The sequence below is a fragment of the Equus quagga genome, chromosome 4 (genome assembly GCF_021613505.1).
Source record: "Equus quagga isolate Etosha38 chromosome 4, UCLA_HA_Equagga_1.0, whole genome shotgun sequence".
In the NCBI taxonomy this organism is placed as follows: domain Eukaryota; kingdom Metazoa; phylum Chordata; class Mammalia; order Perissodactyla; family Equidae; genus Equus; species Equus quagga.
The window spans coordinates 13621657-13647777 of NC_060270.1; the positions used below are offsets into that span (position 1 = coordinate 13621657).

Here is a 26121-nt window from a genome sequence, read left to right on the forward strand (position 1 = left end):
GTTGAAAATCTTTGCAAGTAAGCACCTCTACATAAGATATTTCTGTTTATTGCTATTATAAATTGATATCAATTTATCCAGGCTACTGAATCTGTTATAATAAAAAAAGAGTTGTCATTATACATTTGTCAAAATGCATAGACTATACAATACGAAGAATGAATCCTAATGTAAAGTATGGACTTTAGTCAATAATAATGCATCAATATTGGCTCATCAGTTGTAACAAATGTACCACACTAATGCAATATGTTAATAATAGGGGGAAATGGGGAGGATAGAACATATGGGAACTCTGTATTTTCTGCTCAATTTTTCTACAAACATAAAACTGCTCAAAACAATAAAGCCTCTTGATCTTTTTTTAAATCTTATTGGTCAAAAGATCTACAGTAACCTATTATGAGGCTACAAAATCAAAATTGCCAATTTGCTCCCTCAGTGGAGCTCTACTGGAAAATATATTCTTACAAAATGCACAAATGGCTAAATGCCAACCTAGATTTACAGGGAATATTACTGTTTTCTTTTAAAAAGAATTGTGAGAATATTTTAAAAATCAATTTAAAAATAAGTAAAAAAATTGATTTTACAAAGGGAATTGCTTGAAACTGATACACAGTGTTCCAGGTGTTTCCTACTGAAATTTGATCTGTTGGTCATTGAAATTATTGACGAGATTGGTCTTTGTACCTGACAGGGGTTTTGTACTACAAGGTGGATTGCAACACACACTCACTGATTCTATGGCCAATGGCTGGACACTATATGTACAAGACTGCCAGAATGAACCACATCATCACCAACCCAAATGTTTCAACCCTGTGGGAAATAAACACTGATCTCTAAGCTATACTGATAATATAGTGGTCCTTGGGTCATTATCTTCAGAGTAATAAATCAATCCAGGGTTGTTCACATAATAATGTAATCGCATTTTCATGACCTTAAAACAGGAAAAGAGTGACTTGTCATTCATGTTTTCTCTCCAAGGACATTCTAAAAGTTCTTTTTCTCCTCCTCCTTCTTCTTGATTATTATGTTTTTTAAATAAGTTACTGCGTAATGAAAAGAAAATGAATGAGAACATATGCAGACACTGGCTCTGTTATGCCACAGATTTAGAAAATTAGAGTGTTAGAACTTCAAAGGATTGACTTAATTATTCTGTTCCAATGGGTCTCAACTGGGAAGCTTGCACCCAGCCACTCCACTGAAAGCCATTAGTGTCATGTAAACTCTTCATTTTAAGATGAAGAAACCAAGATTCAAAGACATTGGTTGATTTGTACAAGCTCTTTTGTGATAGGTTCTGGACTTGAATCCATTTCTCCTGTCCTGTATAGCATCCTTCTTTTCACATCATGTTACATAGGTCAATTGATTCAGTTCTGTGTATCCTCGGCCTATATCAACAATAAGCAAATATGTTAAGATGGGATGATCTCTACTGCCCGTTGCTTCCAGCTCTATGATTCCACCAGTTAGTGAACTGTGGGTGGGTGGGTGGGAGTGGGTGTGGGGGAAGAGGTAGTAGGATTTGGTTTTGATTCATTTTTCCCTCTTTCTCTTAATTCTAAAGCAAACAAGGAAATAAAATATATTGGATCCAGCATGCCTATGGAAATTAGACTGTAGCTGGTCTGAAAAGTGACTTCTAGGGTCACCCTGTGTGTCACTGCACATACCAGGATGATCTCATGTGGTCTCATCTTTTGCAAGTAGACTAGCCCATCACTACACCTTCCACCCAACTACTCCTCCAGGAGTAGGGTTTTAGTCAACAAAATACACACACTGGCAGAAACACTCAGTCTTAAAGTTCTACTTGTTTCCAGAGCACTCAGGCTGTCAATAGCTGTTAGAGTCATCATTCCTACTTCACGTGAGTATAGTTTTGTATAATTCCCCTTGTACAAATGAATACCGTCTCCATGGCTGTCTTACCTCTCTCAATTAGGATGATAAGATCTCATTCTCCTTTCTGCCTGGCAGAAAGGTCTGGAGAAGCTTTAGGAAGCCTGGTAAATTTCTCTTTCTTTTGTACTTCCTCACTTCCATAGTTTATAGTCCCCATAATACAAGGAAGACTGCTTTTCAATATACTCTCCAATTTTGAGAAAAGCAAACTGCCAGGAGCTGAATTGCTGTCCTATGGCCAAGAGGCAATTCCTGGCTTCTGGCTCTAACTTCTCTGTGTACCTCTTTGAATTGTGAAGATTAGAGACACAGTAGGTCACTGTGGGCTGTCTTGCCTTGTGAGAAGGCCTTTGGGTACATGCTCTTTCCTGTTTATCCCCTGATCCAAAGACGTCATACAGCAGGAATTCTTGAGATCAAAGGTACACTTCAAATGCCACGTATTATAGTACACTATCTTTGTATAGTGTAATAGAGAGTCCAGTGTCCTAGAGAAAAAATAAAATTGGAGGTACCATCCTCGAATATCTAGAAACTATTCTTTAACAGAATCCCATTAATCATTAACACATTTGAGATTGTTTATTTTACAAACCTGGGAGAGAAACTTAAGAGCTATGGTTTATACGATTAGAAATCACACTTGCAAAAATATTTCTAATTCTTCTTAACTCCACAATGTTCAATATACAGTTGCACATACACTTTAAGAAAAAAAAAAGAAGATATTGCTTCAAATACACTTAATTTTTACATTTCAAGATAATAAGCAGAGCTACCAGGACAGGCTACTTAGGAGCTTCAACAGCATCCATCAGTTTCGTCATTAGCAGCATCACTGTCCTTTGGGTGAACACTTTGTATGAGGTAGAATGTGTCTCTGTTCTCACCAGAGCAAATAAGGGAGCTGATAGAGAGGTGAGAGCAAGCCTGCCTGTTCCCCATGAAGGGCAGGGAAGGAGAACTAGTCAGACCTCACTCTGCCACCTGCCTCCCACATGCCTTTGACTCTGTGTGCCGTATTCGTCTTTTCCTTTAAACTTGGACTGTTTGCATAGACAGGCAAAAAATTGCCTCTAATATCACAAACACTGGACGATTATACCGGACTTTTAAGAACCGCCGGACGCCGCTTCCTCTGGGCCAGATTTTCAGGTTTGGGATCTGAAACTTGAAAATAAAGGAAAAGCTCAATGCAAGAATGCCTTTTTAAATTGCTCTTTTTCTCTTCTTTCCCTTTTCTTCTACCTCCCAATTTATGGAAGGGGGAAATACGTAAATAAATATGGACTATATTCATTAAAAGAATGATCTGTTCTTTGCTTTTATTCACTTGTACATTTAACAGATATTTTTTGAATGTATCTATATAGAGGCTAATTGCTGGGTTTGGTAATATTATAAATAGACTTAAACCCTTTTTTGATTACATGTTTATTGTTATTGCAAGCAAAGCAAAGGGGATAAAGAACATACAAACATGTAGGAAAAATTTTTCTAGACACTGTCTTCATTCAACTTTAAGAATTTGTTATAAATCCAGGAAATACCATCTACCTCAAAGCAGGCCCACATTGGACCCACTCACAATGAAATTACTGAGTTAAGAAGATTATGCATTTATAACTTGATTTCTCATTTGTAAAATGCTTAATTAACATCCCACTTGATTCTCAAAACAGGTCTTTGAAGTCAGTATTATTATTACCCCCATTTTAAAGAAGAAATAGAGTTTAGATGATATGCTGGTAGTGAATGAGTAAGTGGGGAAACTGAGCTTCCAAACTTGGTTTTCTGACATGATGCCTGTGGCCCTGCCGTATCACCCTGCTGAGCCTCATTCGAGTCAGAGTCCCTGCAGCTGTCCCAAGAGGAGTGACGGACAGATTTCACACAGCAAAATGTCAGCTGGACAATCATATTTTTTGTGTGTCACTTCAGGGAGACCACGGGGTCACCACCTATTCTAGTTTTCTTCAGAGACCTGTTATAGGACCGCACGTTCAAAAGCAGAAGGGAAGATAAATCTTTACTCTGAATGTGGTTTTGAGGTACTGTGTGGCCAGCACCTGCAGAAGGGGCTAGACCCTCCTCAGGGCTCAGGCGAGACCCACAGTTCCCTATGTGCATTTCTGTCATGAGTGTCTTTCATAAAGATGGATGCAAAAGAAAGGGACAGAGGGCCCTGCATAAGGTGAGAACTTGTGAGCACGCCGAGAGTATGTCTCCCCGAGCAATATTCAGTGGAGATGGTTCTTCACAAGCCTGATTTGCTCTTTAAAGGAGACCTAAAATCCCTCTGAAAAGAGGGGTGTGTGTGTCCCAATAATTTCAACAATTAAAGAAAAGCAAGTTCCTGCACTCAAGCAAGATGATAATAATAATAATGACAGTGTGAAGAATGGGACACTTTTACTTATTTTGTCTCCATTATTCTGAAATAATTTCACTTCAGGCAATTCAAACATCCTCGAATTTTTTTCCATCTCAGAGTATTTAGGTAGAATATAGCTAATTTCTAATTATAAGAAAAACTGCTTTCTAAAATCACAATAGCTGTGAGTAATTGACATTTGTTGGTTAGATAATGCTGCAATCATTCCTAAGACAATTCTTGCAAAAGACCCATACTTGGAGTAGCAGCGTGACCCGATCCTAGCCAAAGAAACATGAGGGAGGTCTCCTGGAAGGCTTCTGGGAGAAGTTTTAATATAGTGTTGAAGAAATGGTTGTTGACTTCCAGTTCTCTCTTCTTGCCTTTAACTTGGCCATGATGCTGGAGCTGTTGCAGCCTTTTTGTGACAATGAGTATCAAGGTCATCATGGTTAAGGGCCAGACATCTCTGGAGACCATAAGTATAAAGACTGAAAGAGCCTGGGCCTTAGATGGCATTGTTAATCAGCTGAACTAACACCCACAATTGGCTACTTCCAGCCTTCCCCTCATGTGAGAAAGTAAATCCCTCTTTGTTTAAGCTACTATTCTTGAGATCATCTGTAATGTGCAGCTGAAAGCATTCAACTGTGTAAATTTGAGCTGGTTACTTAAAGGGTTTGAACCTTGGTTTCCTTGTGTATAAAACGTAAGAAGGTTGGACCCTTTTAGATCTAAGAAGTCTCTGATTCAAAAAGTACATTGGCCCTATTATATTAAGAAACAATTTTTTTTAAAAGATACAATACACATTTCAAGCTTCTGTTTTCAATTTTATAAATAGTATTTTCTTTGTAGTGACATGGGAATAGGAAACAGTACATATTTTAAACATATTTTGCTATTATTTGTTTATTGTTGAAATGATTATATCACTTTAATGCAAAGTGTTTTGTGTTTCTGTAATTCTTCACAAGCGTGGGTCCTAGTCAATGCAATGGGAATATTCCACCGAACTTATAGGTAAAGCCAAAAGGCACAATTTATGTTCCCCCATACAAATACTTTCAGAACTATTGGCTTATCACTGAAAAGTATCTATTTTAAGAGGACTAAGACTTAATTACAAAAGGCCTATCAATCCAGTCACTACACTGAGCAAGCACAAAAAACATACCTTTTCCAATGACAACTCCAAAGAAAAAGTCTTTTTATTGTTGCTATTTAAAGATCACAATAGGAGGTCTTGCTTGGTGTCATTGAAAAGGAACTGTCTGCATAGGGAAAAGAATGAAAGTAAGGAATTTTTAAAGCATTTCCTAAGTAGGATTTGCAAGAACAGACTTACAGGGAATGAATATTACCTTCGTTTTCAATAGGAAACCAAGTTATAACAAAAACTATCGTTGTCTTCTCACATATAATTTTAAGAGTTTTAAATGATAGAAGGGTCTTAGCTACGTCTGAAGATTAAATTCCTGAGAAATTATATTTATTTTAAATCTTAAAAATTAAGATTTGTAAAAGCAATTCTAATGAGCAGAATCTTTCAGAGTATAATATTTGGAGTGAAAGGCTTAAAAACGACAGTGTGTTATTACTTTTATGTCCTTCAATTTCTTAACAGTTAATATGTGAAAAACAGCAGATACAGTCTTTCTACTCTTAACATTTTAATAATTATAAATCAGCATGATTCATGATATAATTCTACTTTAAATTTTGGCTGAAATGGTAGAATATTTTAAAAATTCAATTTAGTCTATTCTTTTTTAAGTTCCTTTTCAAAACTTCTCAAAACAATTCATATTATACTGGATTTAACATGAGTAATAAATAAGTAAAAAAAGAGTTTACACTTAGCTGACAACTTGTTTATAGTTTTTATAGATGGAGCTTAAACTAGTCAGAATCTCACAACATTTCTGAGAACTTAAGAAAATCAAATAGAATTTGTGTTGCTTCTGTGTAAGCAAATCCTTGTAAATTTGTTCTTGCCTCCGTGTGACAGATGACGGCAAACAGTGAGATGGCACTTTTCCTCACCAGGTGGCACTTCCAGGCAGCCTAATCACCCGTCTTTAGGGTGTCTTTCAACTCACAGAGATCGTCTCTTCCTCACTCTCACTATTAGCAAGACAACAGAAGGGAAAGTTATACATTTCACTCCCATTAATCTCTCACTCCGATGAGCTGGGAGGTGGAGACAATCAGACACAAGCGGATAGGAACTAGTTCAGCTCTCTAATGACCGACCTCTCCTGGGTCCTCAACACTGCCCTGCAATTTGACCACATTCCTATGGTCAGCTCACTCTTTTATACTCCATAATAATTATTTCCAACTTCTACTTCTCAGATTCCATCCTCTTCTGTACCTCTTATACTCCCAGGACTTTGCATTCTCCTTTAAAAAAATAAAAATAAAAAAAAAAAGCTTCAGGGGCTGGTCCAGTGGAGCAGCGGTTAAGTTCACATGTTCCACTTTGGCAGCCTGGGGTTCATCAATTTGGATCCCGGGTGCAGACCCACACATGGCTTATCAAGCCATGCTGTGGCAGGCGTCCCACATATAAAGTAGAGGAAGATCAGTGTGGATGTTAGCTCAGGGCTAATCTTCCTCAGCAAAAATGAGGAGGATTGGCAGCAGATGTTAGCTCAGGGCTAATCTTCCTCAGGAAAAAAAAAAAGCTTCAAAAAGAAAATGTCTTTAACCCTTCAATCTCCTGCCACCAAACTGATGCTACATCTCCTCTTCTTTCTGACTCAGAAAAATGGAGGAAACGTTTCCTCTTCTTATTCAAGGCCAATGTCTCCACATATTCTGGCAATTACATTCCCTTCTTTTTTTTTTTTTAGATTGGCACCTGAGCTAACGACTGTTGCCAATCTTCTTTTTCATTCTTCTTCTCCCCAAAGCCCCCTGGTACATAGTTGTATATTCTAGTTGTGAGTGCCTCTGGCTGTGCTACATGGGATGCGGTCTCAGCATGGCCTGATGAGCAGTGCCATGTCCGCTCCCAGAATCCAAAAGGGCAAAACCCTGGGCCATTGAAGCGGAGCGCTCAGACTTAATGACTTGGCCACAGGACAGCCCCAATATTCCCCTCTAAATTTCCAGGAAATTCACAGGCTTTCTCTTCTCAAGTTTTAATTGTTTTGAGTAGGCAATATATATATGAATGGTTGAAAGTTCAAAAATTACAGAAGAGAATGTGGTGAAAAGTCTCTTCCATTCCTAGTCCCCATCACCTGTCCTCTCCTTGGGGCAGGTGTGCTGCCAGAGATATCCTATGCACGCATGAGTCAATGTACACAGACATATGCTTGCTTAAGTCTTTAAAAAAATACACTTTACACACTGTTACATATTTTGCTTTTTTGGAGACAACATTAATTCATAAAGTATTAGTTTGTTCTTTTTTAACTGCATAGTATTAATTATGAATGCCCCACAAATTATTTAACCTGACCTCATTGATGGACATTTAATTTGTCATCAAAGTCTTATTATTATAAACAACATTGCGACAAATAATTTTATAAATTATTTCACATATGTGAAAATATATCTATAGGTTGAGTTCCCATTAGTGGGATTGCAGGGTTGAAGAGTAAACACAGTTGTAATTTTGATAGATATTGCCAAATTATCCTCCATAGGTGGCAAACCCAACTACAGTTCCACCAAAAATGTATGAGAGTGATAACACCTAACAGAAGGCCATCACAAAGTTTTTTGCTGATGTCATACTATAACTTTAATTAGCATTTTGTTTTTTATAAGAAAGATTGAACATCTCTATCAAATATTTGTAATTTCTTTTCTATGAATTTTCTTTGCATATCCGTTTTCTATTTTCCCATGTTGTTGTGTTTTTTTAAAAATTGATTTGTAGAGTTATTTATATGTAAAGATGGCTTTTGTAATATGAGTTGCAATTTTTTTGGCCATGCACAACATTTTTTATAGTCATATTTATTAAAGTGTTATGTTTATGGCTTTTGGCTTTTGTGATACACTTAGAGAGACCTTCCCTACTCCAGGTATATGGGAAAAAAATTCTTGTGGTTTCCTCTACTGCTTTTGTGATTTCTGTTTTAAAGTTTACTTTATACAGGGGCTGGCCCCGTGGCCGAGTGGTTAAGTTCGCCCGCTCCGCTGCAGGCGGCCCAGGGTTTCGTCGGTTCGAATCCTGGGCGCGGACATGGCACTGCTCGTCAGACCACGCTGAGGCAGCGTCCCACATGCCACAACTAGAGGAACCCACAACGAAGAATACACAACTATGCACCGGGGGGCTTTGGGGAGAAAAAGGAAAAAATAAAATCTTTAAAAAAAAAAAAAAAGGTTACTTTATACAAATTTTACAGATTTCTTGCTAAGATCATTTCTAGGTAGTTTATCATTTTTTATTGTTATTGTAAGTGGATCCTATCTTTTATTAGATCTCCTAACTTGTTTCAATATATGAAGTCTACTAATTTCCGTATATTGATTTTGTAGTCAGTCACCTTACTGAATTCTCTGATTGTAACAGGTTTTTAGTCAATTGTCTTAGGATTTTCAAGTGTACACTTATATTAACTGTAAATAGTGATAATCCCACTTCCTTGTTTCTAGTGTTTAAACCTCAACATTTTTCCTCTTTTTCATTTTCTCTATTAGTATCCCCAGGATAACTTTAGACCATAGTGTGATCCTAGGCATTCTTGTCTTCTTAGTCAAGTAACTTTAGATTGTAGATTATCTTCCAACTTCCTAACATCATCATCTTCTTTCGTCTCCTAGATACTTCTAATCTTGAAAACCTCTGTGAGGACCCCATACTGTACTCCAACTACTGCTCCCTCACATTTCTTTCACAACTGAATGCCTTGAAAATTTTGTCTATACTAGTTCTTATAGAACTATAGAGAGAAGGCTCTTCCATTCATTCCTCCATTAATTTCAGTCTAGTTTCTGTTTCCACCACGAGGTACATCAGATGCACTGGCCTACGAATCATGTGATACTCAAGAAACTCTCTTTGGTGTGGTGATGGTTGCAAGAAGACTCAGTTTCTGAGGTGACAGTGACAGCGGTGAGGGAGGTGGTGTCTGATGGGGTTCAGAACACACTATCCCCAAATATGGCACCTTTGCATGTTAAATATTTTAAGCTGAAGGAGTTTGAGAAAATGGTGCAAACAAGAAGGTCACTCTGACGTTCCCCCTCCCCTTCTTCCCTGAAGCGGGTCTTGGGCTCTCTTGTGAGAGATTCCCTCCCTACACTTGGAGGAGAGAAGCATCCTTATCTCCAAAGACAAGGGGACATGGAGAAGAACCAAGCACGCCTTGCTCGGTCTCCCCAGTGTACTACACTTACTTTGCACTCTTTGCCCTTTCATATTTCTCTATGCCCATTGACTGTTCCTCAAACCTAGGACAAAAATACTCAGGTTTAACTGTTTCTTTGGGTCTTTATCTCCTATGATGGCTCCTGTGTCACATAAAACTTACATTGTATGTTTTTACAAAAATTTATTGCCTGCTATTCTCCTGTTAATCTGTTTTTATCAGTTTAATTTTCAGACCCAGCCAGGGACTCTAAGAGGGTCAAGGAAAACTTTTCCCTCCCCTACATGTCTAAGGTACAGTTCAAGCCTTCTCCTTGGTGCCAAATGTGGCATCGCATCTAGTGTTCAGTGAATGCAGCAACAGCATCCTCTCTTGATCACCGCTGCTGAGTAACTTTGGACATTGTTTCTGGCTGCTAGTCTCCAATCTACTTTACCAAACCTCCCAGAGATTTAATGGCTGCCCAGAGATTTAATAACCCAATATCCTTTTAATAAATTCTATTATATGTTATTAATATGATAAATTCTGCTTATATCAGCTACAGTTGGTTTCTGTTACTTGCTCTTCATGAGATTACCAATGTCCTCATTTTAATCATGACATTCAACCTAACTGATCATTCCCTCTTTCTAAAACATTCTTGTCCCTCGGTTTCTGTGACATCACATTTGTAGTTTCCCTTTTTCCTCTCTGACAACTCCTCAGTCTCTTTTGCTAGACCTGCCTTTTCTTTAACATGTCATTTAAATATTCCCATTTCTCTGGATTAGACCTTACCACCTCATACTACACTCATGTCCTAAGTGAACTCATATTCTTACATGGCTTGAAACACAGCCAATTTGCTGATCACTTCTAAACCTATCTCTGCAGCATAGACCAACGTTATCAGTTCTGCAGCTGGATATCTGAGTACACAGCATATCTGCTTGGGTATCTCATATGTACCTCAAACTCAAAGTTATAATATTTTCCCCTAAAATTGTCTTATCTCAGTGGATGGCATCACCCTGTATTCAGTACTCACGTCAGAACCTTAGAATCATTCCTGACTTTGTTCCTCTTACCCTCACAGCTAGTCAATTTCCAAGTCTTACCAATTCCTTTTCAACTCCGTTAACTTCTCTATTTTCATCACTTTGGTTCTAACTACCATCACTTCTTGCTTGAATTCCTATATATACTTAACTGATTCTTGAATTTACTCTTATTCTTACCAATCCATTCTCTCAATGATATTCAGGTTGCACTTTTTAAGAATGGAAAGTTGATCATGTCACTTCTCTATTGAGAATTGTCAATGGCTTTCATTACTGTTAGGATGAAATCCAAAATACTTAATATGACTAAGAGTCTCCTTTACCTGGACCCTTTCTACCTCTCTAGTCTCTTATGCCATTCTCCTATCCTGTGGTAGTCAGTATGCAGCCAGAAAGCCAGAAACCAAGGACTATGTCAATGAGTGAGATGTTACCTGAAGATCAGGAAGCTTCTTTTCCCCCTGGGCCAGAGCCCACTAACTTTCACTTCTGTTTCTATTCTATTTGTCTCTGCTGGAGACACAAACCTGGTCCTACCACTGTTGGAACTAAACAGGCACTTGCCTTTCTACAGATGCTGCTGAAAACCTCTACTCACTACTCGAGCCCAGAGTCTTCAACCACTTTTCTTGCTGTGACCAAAGCCTCCACCAAAAGCGGAAACAAAATGGCATCTTCATTTCTCCTACTCAAAATGTCCTGCCAGTGCTGCCTAGTGGCAGAAATTAACAAGAAATGTGCTGACAAAGGAATCTGCAAAAATGTAGTTTGCTGGTTTCCAGCCCCCGTAATTCAGAGAACACAGGTCAGGAATGGAGCTGAGAGCTACGTACAAATACTGGCACATGCTCCTATTCTAACTCTTCAAATGGACCAAACTGTGGGCTTTCCACTGAACCCTTCCAAGACACACAAACACTCCCATAGTTTTCATAGGTTAATACCAATTGATTTTCTGGGTCTTAGCTTAAACAACAGTTCATCAATGAAGCTATTTCTGACTCCACATATTAAGGCACCCTGTGACTTCCCTCACAACGTTAATAAAATTGTGACAAAAAAAATCACATAATTATTTATTTAATATCTGCTTCCCCTGCTAAACTGAAAAGTCATTGAAGAGAAGGACCTCTATATCTTACTTACTGCTACATCTCCACTGCATGGGGCATGGACAACCTGGAATAAATATTTGCTGAATAAATGAAACGTGTCTTCTATCATAGCATTTGAAAGAGTACTTCCTTCATTCATTGCCAATAATCCCTCCAGGGACAAAATATTTAATAGTTCTGAAAGGTTATTTTATCATTAGGCAAAAGGATCAGTTTCTCAGGGATTTCTCTCATGTTGTTATAAACACAGAAATTGGCAGAAATGACATATTAGTTTCTCTGGGTGAGTTGTATTAGAAGTATGAATGCCTCGATCTTTTTCGATAATATAGTATATTTCACAGTAGTTTAAATAACCATGGAGATAGTTATGGAAATAGATAGGAAAAGACAAATTCGAGGAATTAAATAGATGGAACTTTTATGAAATGCGTAAAGGGCAGTGAACGGTAACAGCTAAGCATTAAAGTATTTGATCCTGAGAGGGATAGAACTGATTCTTTTGACAAACTGGCTTGTAGCTCCTCAACTTAGTTCTATCCATTAGGTCGGCTCCTTTGTTTGGCATTTTATTGCCATAACAGAAAGGCTACAGGGTACTAGAGAGCAGCAGAGCTATCAGCAGTCTGTTATCTTTAAAGCTGGCTTCCTGATTCTGAGATTGGATTTTAAGAATTTTAACACTCAAAGTGTTTGATCTATTCCTAAGAGGTGAGTTGTATCTCTGCTCTTCCCTCCTCATCTGCTTAGAATACAATAATCCATAGGTTATGATTTGTGGGGGAGGGTGGAGATGAGGTTACTGTCAATGAACTTTAAAATATTACTGAGGCAGAGGAAAGAGTGAGAAGATAAGTTAAATTAGGAGGCGACTGAGGGCAACTCATCTTGGAGAGCTTCAGTATTTTCAGGGAAATAAGCAGTAATGTTATCCAATGGGAGTGCATGGGTAAGGAAAGAGATAGAGGCCTGAGGAGAAAGGGAAAGATTTGGAGCAGTCACTGTAAAGGTTTCAATAAGGATGACTATACGAGTTGTTGAGTAGCTTTGAGAACCTGAGGGGAAGTTTGGTACCATAAAATTTCAGGAATCATAACTAGTGCCCTGTTGTGATTTTATCAAACAACTCCTCTTCTATGGCAGGAATGCCGAATTTTGTTAGTGAGGGTCTGCAAAACAGACAAGGGCTGGTGGTGCATTATTGAAAGTTTGCCATGGAGTCCAGTCTGAATAGGAAGGTAGAAAAGCCAGGATGGGAGTAATGAATTTGCAGATAAGTGTTAGAAGACAAAAATTGGAAGACAGAGTAAATTCAACAGTGATGGTAAACTAGTAGGAAAACAGGAGGCTACGTTAGAAAAGTTCTTCAATGAGAAATTTCCACAGAGACCAAAGGTCCACAGGAGGTTGAAAAGTATTGATTTGTCAAAGACTTCAGGTAGAAGCAGAGTAAAACTGTGCACAGAGGTTCAAGAGAAGACAGGTTGTTGAATAAAGGCTACAGAACAACCAGCTAGAAGTAGACACACCGAGCCCTGTGCCAGGCAGCATGGGTTGAAGAAGTGGGAAAAACCAGAAGCTTTCTGTAGAAAATGATGCAAAAGATCTTAAATTTTAAGAGAAAACTCCATATTATGTTTCATTTGAGAAGGTAGGAATGTGAAAGGCAAGGATATGGGAATATTTGTTCATAGCGGAACAGTGATTCTAAAGAGTCTCATGAAGAAAACAAAAAGACTGGTCAGGAATGGAGTGGGCCTAGGGTGGTATTAAGGTAAGCTAGATAAGATAGTCAGAAGTAACGCTGAGTTTTATGTTAAGGTCCTTGAATGTTGGTCAAAGAAAACGCCTGTTTCCCCTCTACTCTACTCACACCAACTTCAGACACCAAATGTGTGTGTGTCAGGGTCGGGGGGGCGGTTCCCACACAGAATAATTCTCCACTCTCTAGACCAACTGGGTGTGCTACAATTCAGTTATGACACTACCCTGGAGTTACCACAGGTTAAGGGCCCAGTCCCACAAGATTGCCCCCATTTCAGATGCCAATCACACGTCCCAGGTTGTCACCTGTACTTCTGACCAACTGGCTATAAATTGAAGGATTCCACAGCCCCCTCCTGGGGTTCAGCAATTTGCTAGAAGTGCTCTCAGAACACAGGGAAACACCTACATTTGCTGGTTTACTGTAAAGTGATACAACTCGGGAACAGCCAAATGGAAAAGATATGTAGGGCAACGTATGTGGAAGGGGAGCAGAGCTTCGGTATCCTCTCGGAGTGCATCACCCTTCCAGCACCTCCATGTGATCACCAGCCTGCAAGCTCTCTGAACCACTTCCTTAGAATTTTTAATGAAGGCTTCATTATGTAGGCATGATTGATGAAATCATTGGCCACTGATGGTTAAGTCAATCTCCAGTCCCTCTCTTGACCCTGGAGTTTGGCAGGGTAGGGCTGAAAGTTCCAACCCTCCTATCACTTGGTTGGTTTCTCTGGCAACCAGTCCCCAATCCTCCAAGAGCCACCTCATTAGCATAAACACAGATATGGTTGAAAGGGGCTTATTATGAATAAAAAAGACACTCCCCTCACCTCTGTCACTTAGGAAATTCCAAGGGTTATAGGAGCTCTGTGCCAGGAAACTGGAAAGACAAAGATCAAATATATATTTCTCACTATATCACGATTAGTTTTCTACTGCTGCTGTAACAAATTATCAGACTCAATGGCTTACAACGCAAATTTATTATCTTATAGTTCTCTAGGTTACGAGTCTAACCCAGGTCCTACCTGGCTACAACGAAGGGTTGGACAGAGCTGTATTCCTTTGTGGAGATGCTAGGGGAGAATCTGAGTCTTTGCCTTTTCCATCTGCCAAACATTGCCATATTCCTTGGCTTACTGTCCCTTCCCTCCGTCATCAAAGCCAGTAATGGTGTTTCTCTCTGACCGTTTTTCTATATTTTCTATAGTCATATCTCCCTCTGACTCTTCTGCCTTCCTCTTTAACTTTTCAGGACCCTTTTGATTACATTGGGCTCACCTGAATAATCCAGGATCCTTTAGCTATTTTTAAAGTCAGCTGGTTAGCAACCTTAACTATTTGCAAACTTAATTCCCTTTTGCCACGTAACCTAACATATCCACAGGTTTTGGAGATTAGAATGTGGCTATCTTTGGGGGACCATTATTCCACCTATCACGGGAGGTACACTGCAGAGGATGCTGAATTAGCACAATCTGGGTAATGGAAGGTAGAGTTTATCAGAAGTTTCAAGATTTCAGTTGGATGTGGGAACATGAGCCTTATCAAAATGCCACTCCCAGTTTGCTGATGATTGCTATGCAATTCGTGAATCTATGTTTAAAAATACTAACGCAGCTGCTAACTACTACTAATAAAAACAACAAAAAGTAACACTTCTTGGGCTTTATATATCAGGCTGGTTCTAAGGTCGTTATACAAACTAATTTTATCCTTTAACACTGGGAGGAAGGAAAAATCATTCTCCCTATTTTCATATGAGGAAACTAAGAAAACTGGTAACTTGCTCAAGGTCACAAAGTAGAGATTTTGAACTGAAACCCAGGCAGTGGAGCTCCAGGGCTTTTAACATTACATTATACGACCTCCCTTTGTGCATCTCTCTGGGTTGGGAGACTTGGGTGGCTGAGGAGTTTCTGTTTGGGATTAGATACCAAAGGGTACAAGTTAGACACAAAGCTTCAGGTAATTAATTAGGGTAGGATCTGTTGAAACACCCATGGGAGGGTGGGGGTGGGGGGGAGGGAGAGTGGCTGTTCATTGTACTGAACCTACACAGACATCAGATTTCTTTAGTTCAGTTCAATCTAAATACAACAGCAAAACCATGCACAAAGCTATCCTTTCTTTTTCCCTGCCTTCCATTCAATACATATTTGTTGACTAATGACAATACAAAAGAAACTGTACTGGGCATTACATGAAACTGAGAGATAAGACAAGGGAATAATATAAAGTAGAAGTAAATCATACAATTTGCTCAATAATTCATAAAAGCATCAATGACATTATTGTAACCTTTGTCATTTGATGCCTCCCTTTTTCCTTCTTCATGATCTTTCCTTTTAATATCCCTTTGCTTCTACCCATGTCTTCATTACCTTGAGTGCTTCTCTTTCCATCCTTTAGTCGTTCCCATGATCTACCAGACAAAATCCGAAATTCTTTATAAGGTTTAAAAATACCCTGCCTACCCAACTAACTTCAGTTTACTTTTCCCCTAATTTCCCTTTGCATGTTACCCTCCAGCAGCACAGAAATACTTGTGGTTTCCAAAACACATCATACTCTGTCATGCCTCTGTAACCTTCCACCTGTCATTCTCCTCTTCCTTCTGCTGCTTCTACCCATCCATATGGAAAACTAGTCATTCTTTAAGACTGTTCAAATGTTATCTTTGCTGTTAGGCCATCCCAGTCTCCTTTAGGCAGACCTGGGACTCCTCCTCTGCTCTCTCCTATACTGTACATCCCTCTACTGTTTGCAAGAATATTGTCATTGGTATTTGGGGTCACGACTTGGGTTTTTCCATTCCCAACACCTAACACAGACTCCAGCACATAGTAACTCTATTATCTTTGCTAAATTAACCTACCATATTGTTATGGCATAGCTCTTCTTCCTGCCTGAATATCAGTTCCTCAAACTGTATTGTTTGGAACCCTAGTATCCCTACAAAAGAGTTATATTATAAATATTATAAATAGGGTTGTATCCTAAATAGAATTAGGCTTTAGATAGCTGTGTGAAATGTATGTTTGTTTTTATTGTAGATTTAGGAGAGAAGTCTAATTCTTATTTTCCCACAAAATCCTTTTATCTTTTAGTTCCATAATGATTCTCAAGTGTAATCAAGGTCTGTAAAAAGAAATAAATCACCTAAACCTCCTAAAATTAGAAATTTCTATTTGTTTTTACCACAATCTAGATGAGGAACAACAAGAAACACAAATCATATGTATATATGACTAAAACACCAACGTAATTAACTCCAAATTTACTTATTTCAAACCCACCTCTGTCTAACCTGAATTATTGCCAGTGAAATAGAACAAATGTTGCTCATTTGCCTTATCGCTTTTATTTACATTAATTGACAGATTGATGTTGGCTCTGTGATTTTAAACAGTCTGATTTAGGAAAAATAACTGTTACAAGGGCAGATTTTGGGAAATGGTCACTGAAAAATAGAGCATCACTCAAGGTCCAATCAGGAAAACAGAAAACATCCTACATTCCAGAGGGAGCTTAGTAGTAGAGTATTTTTACACAGGGGGTGCAGGGGGCTCCACACCAAAAAGGGGAACACTGAAGTGATCCAAAGAGAGGAACCATAGGGAGCCCTTTCCACCCTTGGTGCTGCGGGAGCAAAGGGAAAAGGTTGGGTTATTAGATCTCAGAAGCTCAGAGGAGGGGTCCTCTGACAAGGGCTCGGACCTTGGAGAAGTGGGCACAGCCTGACTGGTGCTGGTACCTCTGAGGAGTCGTGATGAGTCTGGTTTTTAGAGTGTAAACCAGGTGGGAGGCTGGGACCAACTGCTGACGGCAGGTGAAGGGCTATTACCGGTGAGGTAATATTGGCAGGAACAGGAAGCAGACAGAAAGGAACAGTGTCTTCTCCTCTATCCCAGCCTCCCACCCTCCCTCCAGTGACTTCTACTGATAGAACCTACCAGGAGGTCAACGGGTAAAGGAGGCGTATAGTTTGCAGAGCCCCAGCCCCCCTATTACAAATCCCAAGTGTGGAAGTGTGAATATGGAGTAGAGAGGCGATAGCTTAGTAAGCAGCATTAAGAGCAATTAAATCGAGAGACTCAAGCAAAAAGCAATGGTCAGTTAAGAGTAATCATCTTCCAGCTTAAAAAACTCAGCATGATCACATACTCAAGACTTTAAAAATTAATATTCTTCTGTAGAGTTTGTCTGCCATTAGACATGCACTTGAGCATGTTATGTCACCATACTTATCATTTGATCATCCAATCTGGGACCTGTATGGCAGATACTGTTCTGGGTGGTTGGGTTTCCACAGTGAAAAAATAGATAGGTCCCTGCCTGCCCTTGTGGGACCTTCATTCTAGTGAAGGGAAAACAGACAATAAATAAAGACATAACGTGTCAGATGGGGAGTGCAATGGAGGAAATAAAGCAAATTAAAGGGAATAGGGATTGGGGGTGGGGGCAGCTCTTTCATATAGGGTGGCCATGGAAGATCTCAATAACAGAGTGAAATCTGAGCAAAGACTCTAAGGAAATATGAGGGAGAAAGCACTATAAATACATGGGGGAAGATCTTTTCAGTAGGAAATAGTTGCATTTGATAAATGTGAGATTGGTGGAGATTTTGCAAGTGGGTGGACTTTTTTTGTGGGTTTGCTGTTTGTTTTTAACTATTTGCAAAGTTGTGCTTCAGAAGACTGTGAGTCTAGCTGGGTAACATCAACTTATTATCAAATGTAGTACCAAGTTCAAACATTGCACACAGCGTTGCTCATCTCCACTACTGAGGGAAAAGCTATACTTCCTCACCCAGCAGATCATAAAAAGTTTGCTGATGGTAACGGGAACTAGTTGAAGTACATAATGGCCTATCACTCCCATAAAACACTTCCTTTGTTTCAAAGTCAGCTATGAAATTCTAATAATAATTGCAAACCTGCAATTCGGATTATTTGAGTAAATGTAAGGTACCCCGCACTATACATAATTACTTCTTTGCTAAGATGTCAACCTTTGTTTTTTGGTTGAGTTAATGAACGTCGATAATTGGCCAACCGTCTTTGAGGCAGAAAGTGGGATGGACACCATTGGTACTCTTAACTCAAAACAATGAAATCACTCTTGGCATTAGGATCATGTTGCTTTTTGTTCAAATCATTTTTTTATTGGAAAATACATGCATACTTTGGATTCAATGGTGCCAGAAATATTGTTAGCCATAATTAAGTATTTCTCCAACTAGTTTGTCTCTCAAACAATAAAGGTGAACTTAGACAACTAAAAATGGTATAAAACCCAATAATACTCTCACGTTAAATGTTTTTAAAAAATCAACAGTAATTCTGGTCCTTGAAAAAAGAAAACGAGCTGGACCACATAACGTAAAATCTTTTTCTATAGCTAGTAATAATTTCCAACAGGAAAATGGAATGTCTGGGCTCTTGGGGTGTCTTGATGCGGCTATGTCTTCATTTGAGGAGATTATAATTTAAGACTAGACACTTAAAAAGTAGAAATCTGAGCTACTTCAGTAACTTTGTTTTTAACTTTAAAAAGAATCTTGAGAGGTCAGTGGTGCCCACTGGAAGGCAAGAACTTGTTCTGGCAGGAAAACCACCACCCATGGCTTGTAGTATTTGCACTTAACCTCTGTGCCTAGGTTCCTCTGGCTGTCAAGTAGGGAAGAATAGTAATTGCTACCTTCCGTGAGACATAGGAGTGTGCTTTGACATCCTTGGCTGAGGATGCTATATCAACATAAATTATTGTTATTAGAACATAACGCATGTAGGCACATAAAACACCAGCATAGTGTTCTTTTAATGCTCCTATAACATCTATAAATACTGCTCTTTTATGCTTTCCCTTCACTTTAGGTCAGAGGAGAATATATTCATAGCATGCCACTAATCCGATTTCTCAAAATATGGAAGAAATATATTTCTTAAAGCTCCGTATCATCCTTTTGAGAAGCACTAAACCTGTTAATCCCTCATGGTCTCTGTGGCAATTGCACGATGGCCCCCATATTAAGCCTTTGGCATCTTTTCAACTGTTGGCTAAATTACTGTTTTCTGGTGACTGGAACCATCAGGGAAAGGCTGGGGGAATGAAATTGGCTAGCGATATTAAAATTTTGGTTGTTTAACATTTAACTGAGTATCAACAACGTGTTAAAGTGCTGTCTAAACAGATAATTAGCTGGTTGCTGCGCAGTGGGCTCTGTCTAAATTTAGCAGTGAAATTAGGTTTAGGGAATGAGAAAATAGGAAAAGGAATTTTCTCAAGGGAAAACGGTGGTGTCAGCACAGCTGAGGAATGTCACAATAGCTACATTTCGTCAATTACGATCATCATCAGGGGATCTCCCAGAGCGAGGCAGGACAAGGTTTATTCATAAGTGCATCCCAAGGATAGGTGATGGAGAGGAGTGGCTGCAAGAGACAGGCTTACAGGGACAGCAGAGGCAGGCAGGCTTCCAGAAGGAGAGAGAAGAGGAAGGGGGTGGAGGAAAAGAGGTGCTAAAAGAGCGCAGGGAGATACGATGGGAGGTGGAAGTTAGGCAAGAAAAAAGAGAGGTGGGCAGGGGTAGAAAGGCGTATAGCCTTGGAGGTGAGTAAAACATTTTGTAAGCCAGTGGGTGGAGGGCGGGGAGAGCCTCGTGAGTGAAGGGGGAGGACAGCGTGATCTCGGCGGCAGGCAAGCATTACTTTAGCTGAGACAGACGGCTAAATCCTTATTCGACTTTCTTACTGGAGCACATTTGTAGCTCTCTGGTGAAGATGGCAGGACCTACATAGAATTAATGGTGTCAGGACTGAGGACGTGTGTCCTCTGCCTCCAGTCCCCCCACAGGACAGTCCACACTGTCCATCACCCCCGCAGAACCGCCAGTGGCTGTGGCTCCAAGGTCAGGCCACCAGGGCTGTGCGTGGCGGGCGGATGCAGAGGGCAGGGCGCGCAGCCGTCTGGGGTGAGGGAGGGTCGTGGTAGATCACAGACGCTCCCCTTTCAGGCAAATGTTTAATACTTCCCGAGGTCGCTTTCCCTCGGTCAGTTCAAAGGCAAACAGGCAATGAAACTAAAATTACACGTGCGAACATGCAAATGAAACAAAACTAAAGAAAAACACCACCGCACTCTAGGCGCTCCGATTGGGGAAATCCATGGCCTCCTGTTGCCAGTTGCCCGGCGAGGATAGCGGACAGCCCGGCCGCCGGAGAAGCAAGAGGGAGAAAGAAAACCTTCCGGGGACCCTCTCCTCGCCCGGCTCCGCTGACCCTTCCACCAAGCCGCCCTCCCAGAGAAGGGGGCAAGAAAAGCGCCCGTGCAAACGTGCCTCGGCGGGCTGGGGAGTGGCGCCGGGGAGTGGCGCCGGGGAGAAGGGCGGCCTTCGGAGAGCACAGCCGTCCCGGGAAGAGGAAGGAGGAGAAAGCCCTCCTTTCAGCCCCCCGCGCCCCGGGCGAGGAGGGAGGCGACGAGTCTAGCAGGCTGCGTCCCAGAGCCTCCTAGACCTTTAGCATGGGCGACGGAAGGGCAGCCCCATCCGGCCTTCCCCTCCCCATCCCCCTGCCCGTCCCGGGCCCACGCTAGAGGGACAGAGCCCGCCCGGCGAGGCGAGCGGCAAGCACGCCGGGCCCTCCGCCCTCCGCCTCCGTCTGCGCCGGAGCCGCGGTGGACCCGTGAGGGGCGGAGTGGGCGAGACCATTGGAAGCGCTCGGGAGGGGGGACGAGGCAGGAACGAGGGGCGGGGCCTCCTAACCTATTCCAGATTTCCCCGTGCTGTCTAAAACCCTGCGTTGGGAGAAACCCCGTTATCAAAGTGGAGAGAAGAGATTTCTTTTTGGAAAGGGGAGGAGCGTGTGTAGGAGGGCGGAGGGTGGGGGGGTTGCCGCGGCCGGCACGCCGGGCTCAGACAGGAGCAGGGAGTTGCGCGGGGAGGGCGGGCGAGTCCCGGCGCCCGCTCGGAGGGTCGGCTGCCTCTCCCCCTCCCGCGCGGGCCGGGGTGGTGCGTTCCGAGTTCCCAGGAGTTCGAGGCGGGCGGGTGCCGGGGGGAGGGGAGTGGTGGCGGTGGCGGCGGCGGGCGGCTCCCGCCTCAGCCTCGGCAGTGGCGTCGGCGGCGGCGGAGTCGAGGCAGCCGCGAGTGCTCGGCTGAGAGGCAGCCGGCGGCGACGGCTCGAGAACTGGGAGTTGAGGGCGCGCGCGCCGGACCTTCCGCCGCCGCCGCGCTGCGGCCGCTTCTGCCGCCGCCCAGAGCCTGAGGCGCGGGGGCCGGCGGAGCCGGGGGAGCCGGGGGCGGGCGAGCGGGCCGGGGGGAGGGTGGGGGATGGCGCGGACCCCGGGGCCGGCTCCGCTGTGGCCCGGAGGCGGCAAAGCCCAACTTTCCTCCGCCGCTCCCCCCGGGTCCGGGCTCCTGCTGCCGCCCCCGACGCCGCCGCCGCTGCTGCTGCTGCTCTTCCCGCTGCTGCTCGTCTCCCGGCTCTGTGGTAGGTGCCCGCGGGCGGAGGGCGGCGCGGCCGGGGGGCCCGGGCGGCGCGGCGGCCGTGTTCGGCGGTTGGCTGCGCGAGCGGGCGCCGCGCACTTGGGGTGGAAACTTTTCGCCGCGCCCGGGGCGAGGCCGGGAGGGCCGGGGCCGCCGAGTGCGGGGCCGCCCGCTCCCGCCCCGCCCCTCCCCTCCGGCGCCGCGGGCCGAGCGGACGGCCGGGTTCGGCGGCGGTGCTTTCTGCCCGGACGCCGGCAGCTGCCTGCGCGGGCTCCTCCGGGGACCGTTACTTGTTCGCGGTGTCGCGGAGGCAGCCGAGAGCGCGGACTCGTGGGCCAGGGCCGAGGTGCCGGGATGCCCGGTGGCCGCCTCCTTTTTCCCCGGTGAAACTTGAGCTGTGAGCCCGGACACCTTTCGGGAGCGGAGCCCCAAGAACGAAGCCTTCGGGTCCCCGCCCCTCTTCGTCTGCCACCCGGGACAAGGCACCATGTTAGCCCCCTCCGCAGCATCCCCTCCGGCTCGCTTTGCTCGGTCCTCCGGCCCCGTCCGCCCGGGCAGCCCCGGATCGCTTTGCGTCGCTGCCTTCCACTTTGCGGGACGTCTCTCCCCCTGCCCGTGTTTATTTTAGCGATCCCTGTTTGTCCTCAGGGCTTCGATTTCTGGGTGAAATACCTGATTGCATCGACTGTGCCCCGGCTGTTCTCGTCAAGACAAACCCCACGCCTCTTCCCCATCTCTTTCTTCCCTCCTGTTAGGTTACAGTTTTCCTGTCGCATTTGGGAGCTAGTCTGTAAGTTCTGTTCCTAGATACTTGAGACCTTGTTAAGGGTCGTATAAAAAAAATCTGCTTTTCGTGCAAGAGAGGTGTGGACGTAAGGGATCGTTAATGAAAGGCAGCGGTTTGGGAAAGTAAGACGGCCAGGCTTTGGGGCTTAGCTGTTTTTTGGTAACACCGAGAAACTGCAGGATTTTAGTCATTTGGAGACTCTTTGGTGAGGAAGGTGGAGAAGCAAAACTTAAGCTCGCTCAAAGATTGGTTTGCTGCGACGTTTTTCTAGTACGTACAGCTGCTGTTGGATCTCAGTGTTTAGGGAAATCTTAAATGAAACCAGAAGTTTTCCCAGTATTTATTATAAAGAGAGGTGTGTGCGGATTTCTTGGATACTGTGGTTTAGAAGAAAGAGAATCCTGTTCCGGGTAGGTGTGTCAGCGTAGTTGGTTATGAGGGAGGCAAAGTTTTCAAGAGATTGAGTGCCCCTTGCAGGTTGAGAATTTCCACTTGCAGTTCGCCACCACGTTTCAAGCACTGTAATGAAAGTTTCTGATTTACGGAGTATAGAAGGATAAGTGGCATGTTATCTCATCTGCATTGTTTCTGCAGCGGCACTCCCCAGATGTTTGGTTCCACGGCACAGTTTTTAATGCTGTTACCTCTTTCAATTGATGCAGGATTCTGGACTGAATTTGTGTACTGTTCTTTTCCATTGGAGAGGATTGTGGATTACACTTGGGTGGGAGGAAAGATGGACGGGGTGTTAACAAGTTTACTATCCTGATTTAGATTGTGTTAAGGACTGAGAGAATATTATTTGTACCTCCAATAAGTACTTACTGGATAAGGCTTATCTAGCTAGGCAAAGCCCTATGGAAGACTGAAGCTTGGTAAGAAGGACAGCTCATACAGGGAACTCGAATTTGGGTAATGATTTCACAGTGATTGTGCACGTGAAGTGTTGATTACTTTTTGAAGGAAAACATTGGTTTTAACGTGGAAGAAGAAAAGAGTTTTATTTCAAGTAAAATTTCTTTAATATAATGTGCTGTTGGAGGGATGGACTTGATATTTTATTTTAGAGTCCTAAAAATTCAGTCAGTATAGGCAAATAGACTGCTTTAAAGAAGGTGTAAGTTGAAGTTATTAGGGTCAATTCTGCTTGTAGTTGTAGAGACAGACGCTAGCTTTGTGTTGCTGTGCACTGCTCGTTTGAAGAGCTTCCTTTTTTGGCGTGTAGTGTTATAACACCCTAATTTGTGAATCCTTATGACAAGTTTTTTTTCATGAACTTTTCTGTATTTTAGAATTCAGTCTTTGAGTAGGGTACAGTTGCGACTTATGGGTGCTTAGTAAGTGCGGAGACAGAGTTTTCTTCTTGTAACCTGTTTGTTGATCTAGTGTTCATAGCACTCCTTACACACCAAACTTACAAGGTTTGGCATGTACTAATGCTTGACTGAGTAGTCAGTTTTAGAGTCGAAGAGATTTTTAGGTTTCAAAGAGATGACTGTCTGATGATATGTTAATCAGAATGCTTTACTTCTTGTATCACATTCGGATTTTGTTTCTTTTTGCTTCTATTTTTGATATGCTGCTTACATTTAGCATTGCTTTAACTATGCTCCACTTCTACAATATCATCTGTTAGCACTGGATAATTTTTATATCATGTTAATTTGACTGTTAAAAAAACCCCTCGCAACAGGTAGACTTGATATTCTGAAAGCTATAAAAAAGTTACATAAGATTTGCTGTTTTGAGGGTGTATGTTATCTGCCTTATTTGAAGAACAGAACTTTTAAAATGAGAATTTTCCAGGTCAGTTTTTTTTAAAAAGTCTAAGAAATCCCTAGGTATAAAGGTCAGGGGGACTAGATTTACAATACCATGTGACTAGATAAACTTTTTTTAATTCTGGGATTCCATATTTCTTTATGATGGCAATAATCAATTCGTAAGTGATCAGATTTATCTCACTTTTCTTGTCATCGTTTTTCTTGAAGTAGAGCGTATTAGCAGGAATGTGGTATTGATGTAAGAGAAGATAGACTATTTGACCTGTGCAAGTTCCTATTTGAATCTGGGATTCTACAACTCTTTCCGTTTTTTTCAGCAAGGTTTTTGTCTTAAGATGGATGTTTAGAAGATGATAGGAAAGAAGAGCTAGTATGATATTGAATCTTCGACAGCACTGTCAGTACTTTATCCCTACTACTGGATAGGCACTTTGGGACATGAAATGTAAATAAGGCAGAGTCCTGGCTTCAAGGAGCTTACAGCATTGTGCTAGACATAAAGGCAATAGATGACTATAGGACAGTTTGGTGTTTATGATAGACATCTGCTTGAGGTACTGTGGGTTGCCCCAAAGAGGGATGTATAACCTGTAAGGTAAAGATGTGAATGTGAACTGAGAAAAAAAATTACTTTTTAAAATAGGAATTAAGTCAGATCTTATTGAGATTAGACGTTGTGGTAGGTAGTACAAGTGTGTTCTCTCTCTCTCTGCCGTTTACCGTTTGATTCTGAAAAGACTGCCACTTAACTAGTTGTGTGGTGTTGGTGAGCAAACTTAAAGGTTCTCATCTTTTAAAAAACAGACAATATTATCATCTTGCCTATAGAGTTCTTGTGAGGATTAAATGAAAGAATAAAATATAAACATGTAGCAGAGTGCATGGAATATAGTAAATGTTCAAATGTTAGCATTTGTTATATTACACATTATAAATCAACCAGCCTTGTATTCATCATTCTTAAATTCTACCCTGATGTCTTGAATAATTGAATTTTCAAGTTTGAGTCTATAGCCCAGTCAGTACTCTTTAAATATTTGTTAAATTTACTTCAGCTAAATATACAGATGACTAGTTTTCAGGATATTAGGATACAGTGAAATTAACTCAACTGTGTAATTGTATAGGACCTAGTTGAATCTTCTCTTAATAAAGTAAAATGCATTTTAGGACTTGGCAGTGCCATAAGGTCGCTTAGAACACTAGTGATTATATTGAAAATATGGAATTGGAGAGGGGAGTCACAATTTTGCTTCTACTTTATCAAGTTACTCATAGTATCAGGTTGGGGCCTATAATATATTGCTCATATGAATCTTCTGCATCCTAAACAGATATGATTGGAAAGTGAACCAGATTTAAAAGCAAGCCAAAAATATCAAATCATCCTTTCTTGCATTTAGCTACAGCATCAGAAATAGGAATTGGAAAAAGCTGGGCAATTATATATTTGTGGTGTGTGTGTCTATTTATTGTCTTAGCTTGTTTATCTCCCTTCTGCTTACATGTA

At 41.8% G+C, this 26121-nt stretch overlaps 1 protein-coding gene across 3 annotated transcripts in view; it reads left to right on the plus strand.

The window, feature by feature from the left end:
* The first annotated feature begins 21476 nt into the window (after positions 1–21476).
* Positions 21477–26121, plus strand: part of NECTIN3 (nectin cell adhesion molecule 3) — a 134505-nt gene continuing 129860 nt past the window's right edge. For 2 of the 3 annotated variants that reach the window (XM_046659276.1, XM_046659277.1), the window contains exon 1: positions 21477–22044. In XM_046659276.1, the coding sequence (XP_046515232.1) occupies positions 21885–22044 (160 nt within the window). In that variant the 5' untranslated portion in view covers positions 21477–21884. The remainder of the gene's footprint in view (positions 22045–26121) is intronic. The other variant, XM_046659275.1, reaches the window with a different exon arrangement.